At 39.2% G+C, this 21,006-nt stretch overlaps 1 protein-coding gene across 5 annotated transcripts in view; it reads left to right on the forward strand.

The window, feature by feature from the left end:
• Positions 1 to 21,006, forward strand: part of LOC140480503 (cytoplasmic dynein 1 intermediate chain 1) — a 279,676-nt gene that overhangs the window by 249,789 nt on the left and 8,881 nt on the right. For all 5 annotated transcript variants that reach the window (XM_072575444.1, XM_072575448.1, XM_072575445.1 and 2 more), the window contains exons 14-15: positions 2,815 to 2,959; positions 9,719 to 9,859. In XM_072575444.1, coding sequence (XP_072431545.1) covers positions 2,815 to 2,959; positions 9,719 to 9,859 — 286 coding nt within the window. The remainder of the gene's footprint in view (positions 1 to 2,814; positions 2,960 to 9,718; positions 9,860 to 21,006) is intronic.

A 21,006-nucleotide genomic window follows, 5' to 3' on the forward strand; every position in this document is an offset into this window, starting at 1 on the left:
GAATACTAAACTCTTTTTGCTATGATGGAAATAATCCCCATATTTTAAATTGCAGCTTAGTCTATGTTGAAAGATTAATTTAGAGCTGCATATATGGATTCAGGTTGTCAGAATTTAATCTCCCTGGTGTAAGAGTTTGGTTTACTGTGAATTAGCTATTGTAGTTTTTGTCTTTTTTTTCATTCTTTGTATGCACTACCATCACTAAAATCAAGATAAATTTGCCTCGGCCCTCAGTTTGCTGTTTTAATTACTTAAACTGCACAGTCCCCAGTTATCAAAACAGTAGCAATGCTTTTTAACATTATCAACCCTACCCCCTCATTGAACACCCGTCTTCCTTAACCTTCACTATTCTAAGGAACTTTGTCCTGTTTATCTAGTCCTCAAAAAGAAATTAGGTTATTCCTAGCATCAGCCGGGTGAATCACCTCCTTTAAAACAAATGGCATCAAACATAGCACACCTTTTACTGTGACATTACCAATCAATAACATAGGACTGTATCTTACATTACTTTTTTTTTAGTGGATTTCCTCAAAACCCTCCTCAAATAAACCACCCTTGACCTTGCAAACTACTGCCTCATTTCCAACCTCCAATCCTACTCCAAACTTCTTAAATACATGGCTACCTCCCAGATCTGTGCTGGTGTTTCTGGAAGTTCACGATTGTAGCCCTCCAGTTGGGTTTTGCCCCCTGCCCTACTACCATAACAGCTTTTTTAAAAAAGGACTTGTAGAGTCAGAGTTATACAGCACAGAAATTACAAATGTCACCCAATATAACTGTGACTGTGGTAAACTATCCCAACTCTTTTTAACCTATCTGCAGCCTTAACATGATTGCCCATTCTATCCTTCAATAGCTCTCCTGTTCAGCTGGGTGGACCTCCCCTTCCCTGGTTCTATTTTTATCCATCAAGTTGTGGCCAGAGAATCACCTGCAGTGACTTCCATTTTCACTCCCATGCATTGCCTCTGATGTCTCTGAGGATTTGTCTTTAAGAGTCCACTATTTCTCACCTATATGCTGGTCCTTAATGATAACAAACAAAAGTTCAATGTTAGTTTGTACATTTATACTGACATCACCACTAACTCTCTGGACCTTTGTCCTGTTTGATTTGTCAGACTTTTCTTTGACATCAAGTACTTGATGAACAGATTGAATTTTGAGAATACCAAATCTATTGTCTTTGGAACTCTCCACAAGTTCTGTTCTCAAGCCACAGACTACAGCCTTCACCCTGACCACTGTCATTTGCTGAATCAGATTCAAAGTTGAATTTGACCCTCAAATGAGCTTCTGATTGCACCTTCTAGATCACCAAGTTTATAGACCACCAGCTCCCATAATATTACTAGACTCCAGTCTGGCCTTGGCTAATCTGCTTACATAGTGTGCTTTTTACCTCTGGATTTTACTATTCCAATGATCAGCTGTCCATCCCAATAATTTTTAAGGTCATCCAAATTTTTAAGCTCATACTACAATGTGTGCCATGTCCAGTTCATCTTTGTGTTTGCTGGTCTAGACTTTAAAATTCCAGTCCTTGTTTTAAAATCCTTCCATGCCCTTGTCTCTCCTTATATCTGTGATTTCCTGCAGTCCTGTTAGGCTGAGATCTGTCTCTCATTCTCCAGTTTTCACCAGGTACAAGTCCTGATTTACATTGCTGCATCATCAGTGGCTACATTTTCAACTGTCCCAACCTCAGAGGTTTCCTCCTCCTGTAATTCTTTCTCCTCCTTTAAAATATTCCTTAAAACCTACCCTTTGAGCAAACCTTTGGTTATCTGTGCTGATATCTTCTTATGTGACATGATTTCAAGCTTGGTTTGATAATTCTGTTTTATGAGGCACTTTAGGTGTTTTGTACATTAAAGATGCTGTATAAATGTATGTTGTTGACATTAGCCTGACTGGTCTATAGATGACTGGTCACAACATTCACTGTTTCCCACAGGACTGTGTGCTGACTTCCAGGGAAGTCAGAAGGAATTCCTGTATTCTTTCATTTCTATTTATTCATCAACATCAATTTCCAGTGTTTTGATGGCACCAACAGGGACAGCAGATAGGAACTCCGCTACCCACAAATTTCCCCTCAAAGCCACTCACCATCCTGACTTGGAAATTTATCAGTGTCGCTGGATCAAATTCCTAAAACACATACTGTAGCAACATTGTGGGTATATCACTGTTGGGCATTCCTGGGTGGACCAAGTTTTAGCATCATTAAGGGTGTGCCCACCCTAAATGATTGAAACACAGCATTTCATGCTGCAGTTTTCAAGTTAGTTTCTCTTGGAGCAACCAAACATGGAGCTGTGCTGCCACTTTTACAGGCAAGGTTGTTTTTGTTCTGTTCTAGTCGTTTGACATAATTACTTCTCTAAACACAGGCATCTCACACTTTCATGAAAAATTATTATAATCAATGATATTTCTTGAGGTAATCTTGCAGAGTTCAACTCCTCCCAAAAGTAACTTATTGTTTATGTGACTTAAAACACTCTGTAATTGATTTGCTTTTTTTATATCAGTTGGAATATTTGCTTCGCTATACCATAAACTGACCTGTCAGTGAGTCCTTGCCACTATATCCAAAGTTGCTTAGCTATAATTCTACCTTCTGGATAATACATGTGATGAGCTGAAACAACCGAACTATCATTATGATCTCTGAACTGCTGAACCAAGGGGAAAAGTAGGGCCAATTAAGGCATAACTAATAGATGTTAGATTATGAGGATGTATCTTAAAGAATTTGTATTAATTTGACAATTGAACCTAAAACCTGTTTTCCAGTAAGGCTGGTATTGGTGAAATGTTCGAGGGTCATCAGGGTCCAGTGACTGGTATCAACTGCCACATGGCCGTGGGACAGATTGATTTCTCACATCTGTTTGTCACCTCTTCCTTTGATTGGACAGTTAAATTGTGGACAACAAAGGTAAGAAATACTTGCATGTACCCAGTGCTTTCAGATTAGGATGGATGATATTGTTACACAGTTCCATTGTAAGCATTAAATTTTATTTCTAGGCTTTTCAATTAATTTGAAAAACCAGTGATTTATTCACACTTTACACCATCAGCATTCATATGATCCAAGATACTTGGTTTGTCCTATTTGTATAATGCTGATATTCTTAGCTGTTATTTTCTGAAATGTATGCATATACATTTAAAGCTTATTTCTTTATCCTGAGATGTTTTTGTCCAGTATGCACCGCAAAGCTTTAACATTAATAATATTGTACCTCTGTTTCTTCCTCTGTCCCCTACTTCCAACATTTAAAATGACAAGTTCAGTATCTTATTTGTTTTCAAAGTTGAAATAGAAACCTCCTCATCTGAGTCATAATGGTACAAAAACTCCTGTGAGTTTTATATTAGTGTGACACCAATCTTGGTGCAGTAGAGATTTATATTGTAACTTTTGTAGCTTTGAATTAATCATCTTGATCTTGCTTCCTGTGGTGGAAATGTGGTTTCATCAAATGAGCAACCTTTGTAATCCTGCTATTTTTGGGAAAGGCTGGGTGGGTGAGAGAGAGAGAGATGAAGAAATCTTGATGGGTCTGGTGGAGAAAATATGGATGCTGTTGATGAGTACTCCCAGAAGATTGATAGCAGAGAATCCCCAGAACAAAGATAAGTTCCCATAACAAATAATTTTGAAAGCTGCTACAGCAGCTTGAATTTTTTTAAACGTAGTTAAAGCTTGAAATTGTGAATTTCCTGAGTCCAGGTAAGACCAAAAGATTGTGGCCAATGTCTCAACCACTTCTGCTCTCCCTTCAAAATCCTTGGATGCATTTTATCTGATGCTGGTGCCTGCTCAACTTTAAATATCAACAGTCTATCCAAGACCAATTTTGTACTAATTTTGAACAATTCTAGTTAGATTTTCCTCTGCTATTACCAAAACCTAGGCAGCATCCTACTTTTGTAAGGACATATGCATAAGTGTTGACATCTCTGCCATGGCCCCTGTCAATGAGTAAATCCTCACTTCTCTTAACTGGCCCTAATCTTTCTTTAACTACTTTCTTGTACTATTTATATCCCTGTAGAAGTCTTTGGGATTCCTCTTTATGGTAACTGCTAGTTTTCTGTGATCATTCCTGTTTGCTTCTCTTATTTATTTTTAACCCTACCTTCTAAACCTCTTAGTATTCCTCTTACTTCAGTATTGATTTTTTGGTATTACACCTGTCATAAGCAAGCTTTTTAATTCTGATTTTGATTTGTATCTTATCTGTTTTTCCAGGGAACTCTGGATTTGTTTGCCCCCTCTTTCCTTTTTGAGGGAATATACCTCGACTATATCTGAACCATCTGCACTTTGAAGATGGCCCATTACTTCTTTCCTGCATCAGCTCTTGTTCCACTCAATCCTGCCCCAGCTTTGTTCTTCCTCCATTGCATTCAGACAACTCTCTGTCAACTGATTTTTCTTATTCTGGATTGACCTTATGATGCAAAAATTACTTTTTTTTAAAAAACGTTCCCCACTGACACTTGATTCATTTTGGCCAGCTTATTTCCAAGGATCAGGTCCAACAATCCAACCTTTGTTGGACTGGACATGTACTGCTACAGGAAACTGCCCTGAATACCATCTTGAAACACCAGTCCCCTGCTCCCATTTGTATCCTGTGCTCAAAAATAGCAAATCTAGCCCAGCTAATTATTGCCCTATCTGTCTACTCTTGATCATCCATGAAATAATGGAAGAGATTGTTGACAGTACTAACAAGTGGCACTTATAAAGGAATAACTTGCTCACTAATTCTCAGTTTGAATTTTGCTAGCTCAAGAGCTGAACTGCAGGGGTGAGGGGAATGTGACGGTCTTTGGCAACAAAGCAATATTTGATTGAGTATGGCATTAAGGAATCCTGGAAAAAAATTGAGTTAGTGGGAATCAAGAGGCAAACTCTCCACTGGTTAGAATCATACCTAAGTACAAAGGAAGATAATTGAAGGTTGCTAAAGATTAATCATCTCAGCCCAGGACATTGCAGGGGTTTTTCGTGGTTGTTTCCTTGGCCTGTCCATTTTCAGCTGCTTCATCAATGACCTTCCTACCATTATAAAGTCAGAAGTGAGGATGTCTGCTGATGGTTGCACAATGTTCAGCACCATTTGTGACCCCTGAGATAATGGAGCAGACAGCTACCTCCTGGTTCCACAAAGTTTGACAACCATGTTCAAGGCACAAATCAGGAGTGTGATGCAATGCTGTCCACTTGTCTGGGTGGATGCAGCTTGAGCAACACTCAATAAACTTGACATCTTCCAGGACAAAGCAGCTTGCTTGATTGGGACCACATCCACACATATACAGGCCCTCCACCACGATGGTTACCCAGCACTGTGCATCGTCTACAAGATGCAATGCAGAAATTCACAGTCAGCTGGTCAGAAAGCACCTTCCAAATCCATTACCACTTCCATCTGTAAAGACAAGGGCAGCAAATACATGGGAACACCACCACTTGCAAGTTCCCCTCCTAGCCATTCACTGTCCTGATTTCCAAGAATCACAGAATTGTTACAGCACAGAAGGAGGGCAGCACTGGTTCTATTCCCTGGAGCCAGCCTACTGCATTTTTCCCTATAACACTGCACACTATTTTATCCAATAATCACTCTGTACTTGGAAATACATTGCTGTTCTTTCATTATCACTAGGAGAAAATCCTTCAATATTCTCCCTTAATTGCATTGTTGGTCTAGCTAAAGCACACAGGCTATAGCAGTTCAAGAAGGTAACTCTTCCCCCACCTGAAGAGCATCTAGAGACACGCAATAAATGCTAGTTCATCCAGCGAAGCCTACATCTTATGAATGACTTCTGTTAAAATAAAAAAGTCTGTGTCCAAATGCAGCAAGAGCTGGACAACATTCAGCCATGGACTGAATGTGAGGTGTGACCACAAGTTGGCAATGAACATCTCCAACAAAACAGACCTAAGTATCGCTGCTTGATGTTTAATGGTATTACTGTTGTATCTTCAAATAACAACATTGTGGTGGTTAACTGAAATAGTCCAGCCATGTAAATACTATGGCTGCAAGAGCAAGTCGGACACTAGGAATTCTGTCATGATTAATTTGCCACCCATCAATCTGATGCCTGCTCACCATCTAGAAGGTGCAACTTAAGAATGCAAAGGAATTGCAACAATCACTTGAAACTCATCATCCAACTCAAAGTTATCCACTTGATTGGCACCCTGTACACCACTGTAAATATTCATTTGCTCCCTTTACCAGAGGTAGTAGTGTGTACCATCCCTAAGACGCTCTGCAGCAACTTGCCAAGGCTATTTAATGACCACCTTCCAAACCCATGATCTCTTGTCACGTAGAAGGACAAAGGCAACAGATGCCCATAATACCACCAACTGTACATTCCTGCTACCCTTGAAACTTGAAACTATGTTCCTTCCGTGTCACTGAATCAAAATCCTGGAGTTTCCTTTCAAAGAAGATGGTATGTATCCTACTACCTCAAGAACTGCAGAGGTTCAAGAAGGTAGCTCACCAATACTTTCTCTAGGCAGCAATGTTGACTTCCCATGAATAAATAAATGAAAACTCTGCTGATCCTGGATCTTGAATAACCAGGTTAGGCATTGTACTAACTCAATGATAGTTGTTTGATTCCCATGCCATATTTATAGCTCTTAAATGCCACCACTAATTAATATTAGGTTCAGGTTTTTCTGGGAATATTGTGACATACCTAAGGCATACCAATCAGTAGACTGCCACCTTAAGAATGAAAAGGCACCAGGAGAATGTGACCTGCTGTGTTGAGTGTTTTGTAATGTCCATTAAAGCACCATTCATGATATACTGTGTCTGACACGTGGCGAATCATAGTTGGAAGACAATTCTGTGGAGGCAGAACTGGTTTGCGGAGCAGAGTATTAGCAAGAGATTGGTTTTGTTTTTACTGCCGTTAAGGACCTGGAGAAAGCTATATGTTTAAAGGAGCAGAGTACTGACATTAATGTTTGGATGAGGTGACTTTTGTGTTTTAATGAAAAACTGAAAAGTCCTAAATTTTCACTTTGACTTTTTTTTTCTGACATTGAGTTGTTAGATCTTATGAGAAAAATTATTGAATCCTTGGTAAATGCATAAATTGTATGGGAATTCCTTGCCCACCACTTGCTTCACTGGTTGATGAACTGATACCCTAACTGGTCAAGTATCTGTTTCCTTTGCCAAATGCTTTGATTTAAAAAAAAAAATTCAAGCAACAGAACCACAGTCTGATCATCGTACTTTTGTTTGAATAGTTTCTCAAACTTGATTATGAAGAATGCTTGGCCTTAAAAAAATGTCACAAACGTATAATCAATTGTGTTATCTTTAAGTTGAATTTATTACTAATATGCTTCTGAACCTTTGGGCTTTTTTAATCTGAGTGCACTGTTTATGTCAAATTATAATGTATTTCTCTTGCCTTGTTGTTACTGATGATAACGGAACTGTGCTGCTCCATGGCAGTTGGATATGTACAAAATCTGTCCAAGAAACAGGTAATTTTGGAAGCAGTTAGGATAGATATCAGTAATCTGTCTGAATATATCTGCAATAAGGAAATTGACCATTTCGGTAACACAAAGCTCACTTTTCTGTCTTCTGACTGCTGAAGTGTTCCAATGAGACTGAAAACTGCCTCATTTATCATGTAGGCACCTTACAGCATTCTGGATTCAACAGTTCAAGAGTTTTACAACATGAACTGTTGTGAATATTTCTCTGCCCTCTCTTCTCACCAACATTCTCCCCAGCCCCATTCACTCCACAACACAGTATCCCCCACCCCCACCACAACCCAACCACCACAACAGTCCATCCTAGTATCAGGTTTTCTTTGCTTTGGTCTGCTTTTACTGTCTAATCGAACTCTTACCCTCTTCTCTACAGCCATTACTAGTCCTTTTGCTATATGTGACTCCTGTGATTTCTAATCTCCCTTGTACTCTAGCCCTCACTGATCTCTCCACTTGCTCCTTCCCACGTTTTTTATACAGTACCAAATGTGTCAGCTTTTCTATCTGTCTTTCTGTTCTGAAGAAGAGTCATACTAGATTCGGAATGTCAACTCTGTTTTTCTCTGCACAGAAGCTGCCAGACTTGCTGAGTTTCTCCATTTTCATTCCACATTTTCACAATCCTCAGTATTTTGCTTTTGTGTCTCAAAGCTAACCTGATTGTTAGGTTGCCCTTGCAGCTAATGAATGAAGCAGTGTTTAAATATTTTTACCTACGAATGTTCCTAATATATTAGCAGTTAACTTGTGCCTCATGTCCTTAAGGCCCTGTTAGATCCTCAACAGCTACATTTAACAAGGACGACATCCACATCAGTTGATTTTCATTAATTACTTTTGTTAAGGCAACTGTTGGATTTTCAAGAATTAATTTTATATTTTGGACTCTGACTGCCATTGTATACAATTCTAAATGTAACATTGCTCAGTTTTTGAATATTGGCTTATGTGATTTGTGAGCTGTTGATCCAAATCAAGATCAAATTGAAATTACTACTGTCCAATATTAGTTAGAGTTTTTGATCTTTCAATCTGCAATTGAGATAGCAGAAACTGATGTGTGAATCACATTAAATTTAACATTTCTTACGTGTATTCCTTTTGCAACTTAATTGCCTCTGATATAAGAAATACCATCCTGACTTGTTATGATCATTTGGGTGTTAATATATGACTGCGATAAGAGCTCAATAAATGGAATTTGAGTGTGCTACTGTTTATTATTTTAAAAATATTACAACATTATTTCTGATGCAAAAGCAATTCGCACTAAAAAAGAACATTGACAAATGTTGATTTGGGATTTTTTTACATTAGGATGAAGTGACAGAGGCTGCTGTGAAGCTAGAAACATAATCTGAGGCACTTATAAAGACCAGATCAATTTATGTACATGTTGAAAAGAGAAAAAAAAAACTTATGTAATTGCTACAGTGAAGAGGAATACCACATTTAACCCCCAAAAAAGACTTTTGTGACTAGGGAGCAGAATTAGAAAAGTGGTGGTGGGAGCAGGGTGAACAAGAGGAGAAGCACTTTTCATTCAAATTTATTGGAAGAAAATTGCAGTCATGTTGATCTACGTGTTTTATCTTTGTTGCTTAGTTTGTCCTTGCTGCTTACCCACATTATAGGTGAAATGGCTGGAGTGGAGATAAGCAGAATAGAGGACATGTTATCCCCAGCGAAACAGGGAATCAATCTCAACAGTTATTGCTGCATTGCATTTTTCACTAGATGGCACTCTGTATCTATAATGTCAGTTTATTGTCTGAAAGCCTGCAGTTAAATTCTACTGCCTGCTTTATCTAGAGCATCCCACAATCCTTGGCACGTTTACCACAGTTTGATTCATTTGGACATGTAACCTCCTACTTGTCATGAGTGAATTGTGAGTTAAAGGCCTATACATCTACCTGTCTGAGGAATGCTCATACAGTCCTTATGGTATTCATTTTTTTATTTATCTTTCTGGACAGCTGTTGTATTGAAGTTACAGCACACCTTTGTGGGCTTTCATCTCATTGGTTTATGACACTTTGGAAATGTGCAAAGTTTTTAATTAGACTTGCCAGACAGCCTCAGGCAGCACTAGCGCCACAAAGTCTTCTTACTCTCTCCGCCTTACAGCACAACAAGCCTCTCTACTCCTTTGAAGACAATGCAGACTATGTCTACGACGTCATGTGGTCACCAGTGCATCCTGCACTATTTGCCTGTGTGGATGGGATGGGACGATTAGACCTCTGGAACCTCAATAATGATACCGAGGTGAGGAAGAAGTTAACATTTTGTTATTTAATCACTTTTTCTAGAAATATTTGAAAATATTAGAGTAATGGCTAGAGAACAGTAGGAAAAGGGCTTTTCTTCTACAACATTCTTTGCCAGTTAATCTTTAGCACAGAATCTCACTGGATTATAGAAAATCATAATGTGTGATTATTTAATCTTTTAAGAATATTTTTAAAAATAGGATTTTTTTAAGTTTTAAGATTAAATTCCCATCACCAGTTTAAGTAAATGCTTTGCATTATAATCCCTGAGCGCTTTGAAATACTAAAATTAGGTTTGTTAACTTTTAAAATGCAGTAAACTAAAATGCACATTTACACAACTGTGCCTGAATGCTGGGTTTTCTCGGGTCACAAGAAAGTAAGTAGTTTATTCTTGAACACAATAAAATGTTCATTTTTATTAGTATAGAACATACACATTTTTACTTTTTTTAATACAACATCAACTATAAATAAAAATGTGGGCAAGTCATTTCAAGCTGAATGTCAACTGACTGGAGACAAAAAAAGTCTTTTGAAGTGGCCACAGCAGGAAGCGGTGCAGCCTTTTTAATTACGAACCACACAGCTGCAGGATATGAGTGGGAAAGGCTTTTTCGACATCAGCTATGTTTTAGGAGGAGGTTGAAGTACTGTCAGGTATATTTTGTGAAATGTGCCAATCTACCAAATGCCAAACGCTTAGTGTGGTCATCTCTTGTTCTAGTAAAATCTCCCCCAGTAGTACTTGACTGATTAAATATTTAACCATTTCAGTTCTAGAGCAGTACTACACCAAACTTTTTTGTTTTCTGTTCTGTATATTTGAAATGCAGATGGCTGAAAATTATACTGGATGTCTTAAGTCATCTCGATCAGGCAGACAATTTTAATCAAATTTGCACACAAGATTTTGAATATTCTAAAGGCATTAATTTTTTAAATCTTGGCACTCGCCATGCCTACATCTAGTACAAAACAATCAAAAAAAACTTTGAAATAGATCTTTGAAATCTTTGAACATGTGAAAGATTTGCACTACTGTTTATCAAAATTAATTCATGGCTTTCCATTCTAGCCATCATGTCGGACTTCGGGGTACAGGTGTTTTGTGAAACAATGTGGTTGACATATGTTAACAGTATCATACATGATTGCTATTGCATTATGCTGCCCATGAAAGGAGTATTTGGAGAAGGATCTTGATTTGATACCCTGATGTTCTAAAGGTGACAGTCCTAGATCTGTTATAGAACCACCTGAAAATTGATAATGAGACTGTAACAAATGTCATTTTTAACCCTTAGCAATGCTTTACTTCTGGTTTGGCAATTCCTGCTGTTTGCAGTTAATGAGCTGTGTTTTAAAACAATTGAGTCTTTGATGATTAATTTAATAATTAAGGATTGTCTTGTTGGATAAGCTTTTCTTAACTATGTAAATTTACACCCAGCAGTAGGTTAGTTGTTGATACATGGTAACCAACTAACTCATGACTATCCAATTTAAAAATGTTTGTGTTTCCATTTGCAATAAAGTTGAATAATTTCTCTAGTGGCTCTTGACCTTCATGGCCGCCTGAAGATATTATAATAGGCCTGAACTTGCTGAAGAAATAAGAAGCTACACTTCATTAATAAAGTATAAGCTGGCCAGCAAGTTCAAGAAATGGAGAGATTCCATGAGTTGTAAATCTCCAGAATTTGCTGTTTGACCTGTGCCACTCTGTCATTTGTTTTATCACATCACATTGATGCACACTTGTTTCTTTTAAGACCTTGCTGGATTTGAACATTAATTGCTTGTGAGTTGGTTTATTAATTAATAACCTTAAGTGTTAATTAATGACTGCCAATCAAATTACCTTACGCAAAAAATGATTTTTAAAATTTTTGAAATTTCATTAATTCAGATAGTGCTATAACTTTTGAAATGTGAAGTTTTCAAACCTTGCATTTTTTTCTTCCTCTTAATCCAATCTTTCACTGCTTCTTGATTTCTGTTCCTGTATCTAATTTGTCTAAAACTCACCCTCCTTTTCAGTCCTACCTCTTTATTTCTCAGGGCTTAAGTTTAATTGATTAAGCAGAACTAATGTTGTCATGCTACCCTCACCATGACTGTATCTACTTGCAGCTCCAGCATTCCAGAATGCTCATGTATATTAAAGTGAGTACAGGAGAAAGGTTAACTAACAGCCTATGGTGTGAACTTCCCTGCTTCAAGTTTATTTGACTAGTTCCTATTATGACCATCATGCTGTGATCAAAAGTCATTGGCCATTTCTAACTGCCTTTTAATAGGTGGTGGTGAGTCACCTTTCTGAACCATGACAGCACCATCATGGTTCTTTCCTGTCAGGATGAAGGAATAGCAATATAATTCCAAGTCAGGATGCTGTTAGGCTGAGGGGACCTTACTGATTGCACTTGTCCAATGCAGATGCTGTCCTCATCCTTCAACAGCATACAATATCACAGATCTTGGTGGTACTGACATTGCAGTGAATTCTTTTAGATGATGCACACTGCAGCCATGGTACACTGGTGATGGAGGCAATTTAATTACAAATATGGTGCTAGGTGAGTTTTCAGGGCAGTCGCCAGTATTTCTGTGATAGTGGGTTGGGCTGGAGTGGTGGATAAATCCTGACAATATGCATGTAGTCATCTGGAATGGTTGTCCCCCTGGTTTTAGGGGGATACATGGCTGTCCAATCATGCACACTCATTGCTCTGTTGACCTTCTGAAAAAGCCATTCTCTGTCCCCTCACAACTCATTCACACATCAAATACTGTACTCCATAAAGCTTGCCTCCTCCATATGGAGTACAGCATAGGTCTGCAATCCAGAGATATGAATCCACTCATAGATTCCTCCATTGTTTCAGCATGGGCTTCACTGATTCTGGAAACTCCACCATTTCAGATGCTGGTGCCTTTGCTATTTGGATGATGATGACCAAGGCTCAAATTCCTCTTGGAGTTAAACATTGCTGAGCATCTCATCTGCCACTGCTTCTGCTATCACCACTTTGCATGTCTGTCAAGTGCTCACCAGATCATGCCACCAAATTATATTCCACACCTGACTTGTCCAGCAGTGATCCACCTGATTTGCAAAGTTGCATCATCTATCAGGTTCATGTTGAATAAATGGCTATTCACTGCTATTCCATTGGTGTTTCCTGGCGTTCTGAACATGCTTCTCTGATAAGCATGGAACGGACACTTCTACTGCTTATGTGCTGTTCACTATAGGCCAGTGTAAATGTTACCATTCATATTAAATGCTGCGGCACCAGTTCACTACATCATTGCAACTTTAGACCATACTTCAGTGTGGGTCTTTGCACGCTAACAGTATGCCCCAGTACTAACATGGTGCTTGACATTGTTTCACACATGGTTCAGTCATGTGGCCATTGTTTTCACGAGACCTATTACTTTATGTTAAGCTTCCAGATGCTACAGTTAATACCACTCTGTATTCGGATTATCAATGTATTAATGTGCTTGTGGTCTGGGTACGTTTCCTCAGCTATTCATCATTTTGGCCACCTCCATCTACGCCTCCTTAGTTCTATCAGTAGCTTCGACTTTGTCTTGTGGGAAAAGTACCTGCTTCCTTTCCTCTAAATGTACAAATATGTCAAGGGATGCTCACTGAAGTATGAGACATCTCTTGCTATCATCTCAGCACAATTATCCACCAGGATTTTCTGTCTTTTGGGTTGTGGCTGCCTGAATGTTGCACCAGGGCCTGGTAAAATTCTTACTGTGTGTGTGCTGTCTGCAGTGGACTTGCCTGCCATCATTACTTAATGATCATAGGCCATTACCTCGCTGCTTATTGGAAAATACAGTGAGAAGTGGGCAGTCCCACTTTCTACATGTTTTTGACATGCATTTGCTCCTGATGTCTAGACCCTGGTAGAATCAGGAAATCCTGCCTATTGATTCTATTATATAACCTAGAATCCTGAATTCTGAGTAATCACTTTCAACCCCTCACAACTTTTGTTCGATACAAATAACGAAAGAACAAAGAAAATTTACAGCCCAGGAACAGGCCCTTCGGCCCTCCGAGCCTGAGCTGATCCAAATCCACTGTCTAAACCTGCTGCCCAATTCCTAAGCATCTGTATCCCTCCTGCTCCCCACTTATTCATGCATCTGTCCAATCGCATCGTAAATAAATCTACCATGCCTGCCTCTACCACCTCTGCTGGCAACATGTTCCAGGCCTTCTTGACCACTCTATCCACCTGTGCAGCCACCTTCAGGGTACAATTGACCTGAATTCCCAGATTGCTCTGCTCATCAGCTTTTCCCAAGGCTCTTCCATTTACTGTGTAATTCACTCTAGAATTAGACTTCCCAAAATGCATTGCCTCACATCTGTCTGGATTGAACTCCATCTGCCACTTCTCCGCCCAACACTCCAATCTATCTATATTTTCCTGTATTCTTTGACAGTCCCCTATGCTTTCTGCTACTCCACCAATCTTCGTGTCATCTGCAAACTTGTTGATCATATCAACTGTGCCCTCTTCCAGATTGTTTATGTATATCATGAACAAAACTGGCCCAAGCACTGATCCCTGTGGAACACCACTCCATATCGAGAAACTCCCTTCAACTACTACTCTCTGTCTCCTGTTGCTCAACCAGTTCTTTATCCACCTAGCTAGAACACCCTGCACACCATGTGACTTCATTTTCTCCATTTGTTGACCATGGGGAACCTTATCAAACGCCTTACTAAAGTCCATGTATATGACATCTTCAGCTCTTCCTTCATCTATCAACTTGGTCACTTCCTCAAAGAACTCTAAGTTGGTAGATGCGATCTCCTCTGCAAAAAGCCATGTTGTCTATCACTGATAAATCCATTCTTTTCCAAATATAAATAGATTTTATCCCTCCGTACCTTCTCTAGCAACTTTCCCACCACCGACGTCAGGCTCACTGGTCTGTATTTACCCGGAATATCCCTACTACCCTTCTTGTACAGGGGACAACAAGAGCAACCCTCCAGTCCTCTGGCAACTCACATGTGTTTAAGGATGCTACAAAGATATCTGTCAGGGCCCCAGCTATTTCCTCTCTTGCCTCCCTCAGTAATCTGGGATAGATCCCATCCGGTCCTGGGGGTTTGTCCACCTTAACCTCTAGTCTACCCAACATATCTTGCCTACTTATATCAATGTGATCCAGAGTAATCCAACTTCTATCTCTAATCTCAACATTCATCATGTCCGTCTCCTCAGTGAACAAAGTAATCATTCAGAATGTCACCCATTTTCTCAGGTTCGTCACACAGCCTTTCTTCATTATTCTTTAGTGGACCAATCCTTTCTTGAGTTTGGGATTCTCCTTAATTCTGCTCGCTAAAGTTATTTCATGACCCCTTTTAGCCTGCTTGATTCCTCATTTAAGACTGGTCCTATTATCCCAATATTCCTCCAGGGCCCGTTCTGTTCTTAGCTGCCTGGACCTTATGTATGTTTCCCTTTTCCTTTTGGTTAGTCGTACAATTTCTCCTGTCATCCACTGTTCTTGAATCTTGCCTTTCCTATCCTTTGCTTTCAACGGGACATGCCTATCCTGCACTACCGTTAACCTATCTTTGAATGCCTCCCACATATCAAATGTGGACTTCCCTTCAAATAGCTGTGTCCAATCCACATTTCCCAGCTCCTGCCTAATTTTGATATAATTGGCCATGGCCCAGTTTAGTACTCTTCCCTTAGGACCACTCTCATCTTTATCTACGAGTATTCTAAAACTTACAGAATTGTGGTCACTGTTCCCAAAGAAATCCCCCATTGCAACTTCTACTACCTAGCCTGGCTCATTCCCCAACACCAGGTCCAGTATGGTCCCTTCCCTCGTCGGACTATTGACATACTGCTCTAGAAAACTCTTCTGTACGCTTCTTATAAATTCTGCCCCATCCAGACCTCTGACACTAAGTGTATCCCAGTCAATGTTGAGAATATTAAAATCTCCCATCACCACCACCCTGTTTCCTCTACATCTTTCCATAATCTGTTTACCTATTTGTTCTTCTACCTCACACTCACTGTTGGGAGGCCTGGAATACAGCCCCAACAATGTATCTGCACCCTTCTTATTTCTCGGCTCCATCTCTCATTATTTTATAAACTTGTATAAGATCGCCTTTCGATCTCCTATGCTCCAGTGAAAAAAGTCCCAGCCTATCCAGCCTTTCTTTATAACCCAAACCTTCCATACCCAGCAACATCCTGGTAAATCTCTTCTGAATCCTCTCCTATTTGATAATATCCTTCCTATAATTGGGCAACCAGAAGTGGACATAGTATTCCAGAAGAGGCCTCACCAAGATCCTGTACAATTGCAACATAACTTCCCAACTCCTGTACTCAAAGAACTGAGCCATGAAGGCAAGCTTGTGAAATGCCTTTTGTAACCACCTGTCTACATGTGACTCAAACTTCAAAGAATTATGTACCTGCAACCCTTGGTCCCTCTGTTCTACAACACTACTCATGACCCTGTCATTAATTGTAGAAGCCCTACCATTGTCTGTTGTACCAAAATGCAATATCTCACATTTATCCAGATTGAACACTATCTGCCATTTTTCAGCCCATTGACCCATTTGATCAAGACCGCTTTGTAATCTTAGAAAACCTTCTTCAATGTCACCAATCTTGGTGTCATTAGATTAGATTAGATTACCACAGCAGCCCCTTCGACCCAACCAATCCACACCGACCCTCCGAAGAGTGACCCTCCGAAGAGTAACCCACCCAGACCCATTTCCCTCTAACTAATGCAATGGGCAATTTAGCATGGCCAATTCACCTGACCTGCACATCTTTGGACTGTGGGAGGAAACCAGAGCACCTGGAGGAAACCCATGCAGACATGGCGAGCACATGCAAACTCCACACAGACAGTCGCTCAAGGCTGGAATCGAACCTGGGTCCCTGGTGCTGTGAGGCATCAGTGCTAACCACTGAGCCACTGTGTGCCGCAAACTTACTAACCATGCTTTCTATATTCTCATCCAAATCATTTATATAAATGACAAACAAGAGGGCCCAGAACCGATCCTGTGGAAAACCGCTAGTCACAGGCCTCTAGTCCAAAAAGCAACCTTCCACCATTTCTGTGTCACCTGCTGTTAAGCCAATTATGCATCCAATTGGTAAGCTCACCTGGAATCCCATGTGACCTAACTTTACCAATTAGTCTACCATGCATAACCTAGTCAAAGGTTTTGCTAAAATTCAAACAAACAACATCTATTGCTCTACCAGCATCAATCCTTTGGGTAACTTCCTCAAAAAACTCAATCAAGTTTTTGAGACACTATTTTTCTCACACATAACCATAGTGACTATCCTTAATCAAGTTTCACCTCTCTAAATATCCATAAATCCTATCTTTTATAGTCACCTCCAACAATTTGACCACAACCAAAGTCCGATGCACAGGTCTACGATTCCCCAGTTTCTCCTTTTAACCTTTCTTAAACAAAGTTATAACATTAGCCACCTTGCAGTCATTGGGCACTTCACCCATAGTTATAGGTAATGCAAATATTTCTGTAAGGGGTCTCGTAATTTCTTTTCTTACTTCCCAAAACATTCTGGGATACATTAGATCAAGTCCTGGAGGTTTTTATCCACCTCTATAATCTTTAAGACCTCCCGAACTTGATTTTCTTAGTGTGAACTGATTTTGAAACATCACAGTTTATTTCTCTGCATTCTTTAGACTCTATTTCTTTCTCCAAAGTAAAAACTGACGCAAAATATTCATTTGGTGATCTCTCCTAGCTATAGGGGTTCAACGCAAAGGTGACCTCCTTCATCTTTGAGGCCCTACCCTCTCTCTAATTACCCTCTTAATGCATTTATAGACTCTCTTTGAATTCTCCTTAACCTTATCTGCCAGTGCTATCTCATATCCCCTTTGCCTTCCTGTTTTCTCTCTTAAGGATGTCTTTAAGATTTAAGATATTCAGTTGAAACAAGTTGTCTGTACCTAAAATAAAATTCTCTTTTATTCTTAACTAGAATCTCTATCTTTATTCATCCATTGTTCCTTACTCTTACCAGCCTAACCCTTCAATCTAATAGGAACAAAATGCCTCTGAACTCTCGTCATTAGACTCTCGAAAGCCTCCCACTTGTCAGCTGTCCTTTTACCTGCGAATAGTCTACTCCAATCAACTTTTGAATATTTTTGTCTCACACTATTAAAATTTGCCTTGCTTCAGTTAAAAACGTTAACTTTTATAGAAGGCTTATCCTTTTCCCTAACCATTTTGAAACTAATAAAATTATGATCGCTAGGCCCAAAGTGTTCCCCCACCCTCCCTGCCTTATTGCCCAAAAGGTTTAATTTGCTCATTCTATAGTAGGAGCATCCACATATTGATAAAGAAAATTTTCTTGAACACATTTGACAAACTCTTCACCATCTAAACCTTTAACATTATAGTAGCTCCAGTCATTGTTTGAAAAATTTAAAATGCCCCATTTTTACAACGTTATTAAGCTTACATATGTCTGAGATCTCCCATCATATTTGTTTCCCAATGTTCCTCTTCCTATAGTACAATCCAGTCAAAGTGATCTTTATTTATATGTATTTGGAGAGGCAAGGACTGAATACGAATAGTCAACATGATTTTGTGTGAGAGAAATTGTCTTGCAAACTTGATTAAGTTTTTTTTGTAAAGTTGTAACCAAAAGGAGTGGTAGATACTGTTTAACTGGATTTCAGTAAAGCCTTTGATAAGGTATTGCATGGTAGACTAATTAGTAAAGTTAGATCAAATGGGATTCAGGGTGAGCTTGCCAATTGGATATGAAATTAGTTTGATGGCAGAAAACAGAGGGTAGTGGTAGATGGTTGTTTTTCGGACTGGATGTCTTTACCAGAAGTGTTGCACAGGGATTGGCACAGGACCCATTTTTGTTTGTCATTTTATATAAATGATTTGTATGAGAATATAGGAGGCATAGTTAGCTTGCAGATGACACCAAAATTGGTGGTGGTGTAGACAGTGAAGAAGATTATCTAAGGTTGACCCAATTTATCTCGATCTCTTGGTAACAGGCTGAGGAGTGGCAGATAGACCTTAATTTGGCTAAATACAAGGTATTGCATTTTGTTGCAACAAACAAGAACAGGTCTTATACAATTAATGGTAAGACCCTGGATAGTGTTGTAGTACAGAGAGACTTAGATTCAGGTACATAATTCTTTAAAATTTGCAACACAGGTAAGCAGAGTATTTAAGAAGGCATTTAGCATGCTTGTCTTCATTGTTCAGGCGTTTTGAGTATAGGAGTTGGGATGCCATGTTGTGGTTGAAAAGAAAGTTGGTGAGGCCTCTTCTGTGCGGTTCTGGTCGCCCTGCTATGGGAATGATGTTATTAAACTTGAGGAAAAAAGCAAAATGACTACTAGCGATTGCTGCCTCAGGAATAGTGTGGAGGTTATAATCTTAAACCTAATCAATTAATGCAGGTTGAAATTTTAAACTATAACCTTAAGAAATTATGAAACTGCTGCAAATGGCTCATTTCTAAATCCTGACTGGCTGAACCTGAACATGGAATGTGTGAAGCTGACTCTATCTTTCCAAACTGGAACTTCAGTAATATCCCTCGCCTTAGTGAATGTGAACATTTAGAATTGTAATTTTTTTTTTCAAAAAGTTAATTTATTAAGTGAAGCCACGTATTCTACTGTTAGTCTGTGAGATCCTGACATCACCATTGTCCTTTATTTCCCTTATGGTTCAGATTTTTTATTATTACTCTTGGGGGAAGCCACATTTATTTAAATGCCAGTTGGCATCAGACTCCAGCAATACCCTGACCCCATGAATGATATTGTTTAAAAAATTGTTTCAGCTGGCCAGGAAATGAAGATCAATGACTGCTATCTGAATTGTATTGAATGCAGTTTCACAAAGTAGTGCAAAAGATTTTGGGAAGCAAAGGTTTCATCAAAACAGCAAAAATCTTTCTGATTTTATAAGCAATTAAGCCCATAAATTCCCAAGACCAGATGGAAATTTGGCTCTGAAACTGGTCCATATGTAGATGGGTGATGCACTGTTCGGGGTTTTCCAAAACTCTCTGCATTTTAGAATGGTTTCAGGGGATTAGAAGTTAGCAAATAATACACAGCCATTCAAGAAAGATAGAAGTTGAGAATTACAGGCCAGTTAGCGTGGCATCATCATTAAGGAAGTGTTGGAATCAATTATTAAATACGTGTTAACATTCCAGAAAATCTGTTAATACAACTATATAGTGCTAATGTGATCATACACAAACCAACAGAAGGGAAATCATGTTTAACAAGTTTGTTAATTTTTTGAGGATACTCTGGTAGTGGAAATGAAGAGGTATCCATTGATGTGGTATATTTAGATTTTCAAAAGGCTTTGCATAGGATTCCACATAAAAGATTAATATGCTGTAGAAGAGTTTATGGAGTCAAGGGTGAAATGTTAGCACGGATAAGTGCTTTGTTAATGGTTAGGAAGCAGGATGTACAAACAAGCAGGGTATTCTCAAGTTGGGATGCTGTAGTGATGTCACAGTGGTCAGTGTTGGGATTATTTACACTCTGATTTAAATGAAGAAAGTGAGAGTAATATATCTAAATTTCCTGACAATACAAAGTCAGATGGGAATGTAGATTAGATTACTTACAGTGTGGAAACAGGCCTTTTGGCCCAACAAGTCCACACCGACCTGCCGAAGCATAACCCACCTAGACCCATTCCCCTACATTTACCCCTTTACCTAACACTACGGGCAATTTAGCGTGGCCAATTCACCTAACCTGCACATTTTTAGACTGTGGGAGGAAACCGGAGCACCTGGAGGAAACCCACGCAGACACGGGGAGAATGTGCAAACTCCACACAGAGATTCGCCTGAGGCAGGAATTGAACCCGGGTCTCTGGTGCTGTGAGGCAGCAGTGCTAACCACTGTGCCACCGTGCTGCCCGTGTAAGCTGTGAGAAGGTTGTAAGAAATGAGTTAAATGAGTCTGCAGCAAGGTGAGTATAATTTGAGGAAGCATAAGTTATTCACTATACTAATAATAAAGACC

The sequence above is a fragment of the Chiloscyllium punctatum genome, chromosome 8 (genome assembly GCF_047496795.1).
Source record: "Chiloscyllium punctatum isolate Juve2018m chromosome 8, sChiPun1.3, whole genome shotgun sequence".
Classification (NCBI taxonomy): Eukaryota; Metazoa; Chordata; class Chondrichthyes; order Orectolobiformes; family Hemiscylliidae; genus Chiloscyllium; species Chiloscyllium punctatum.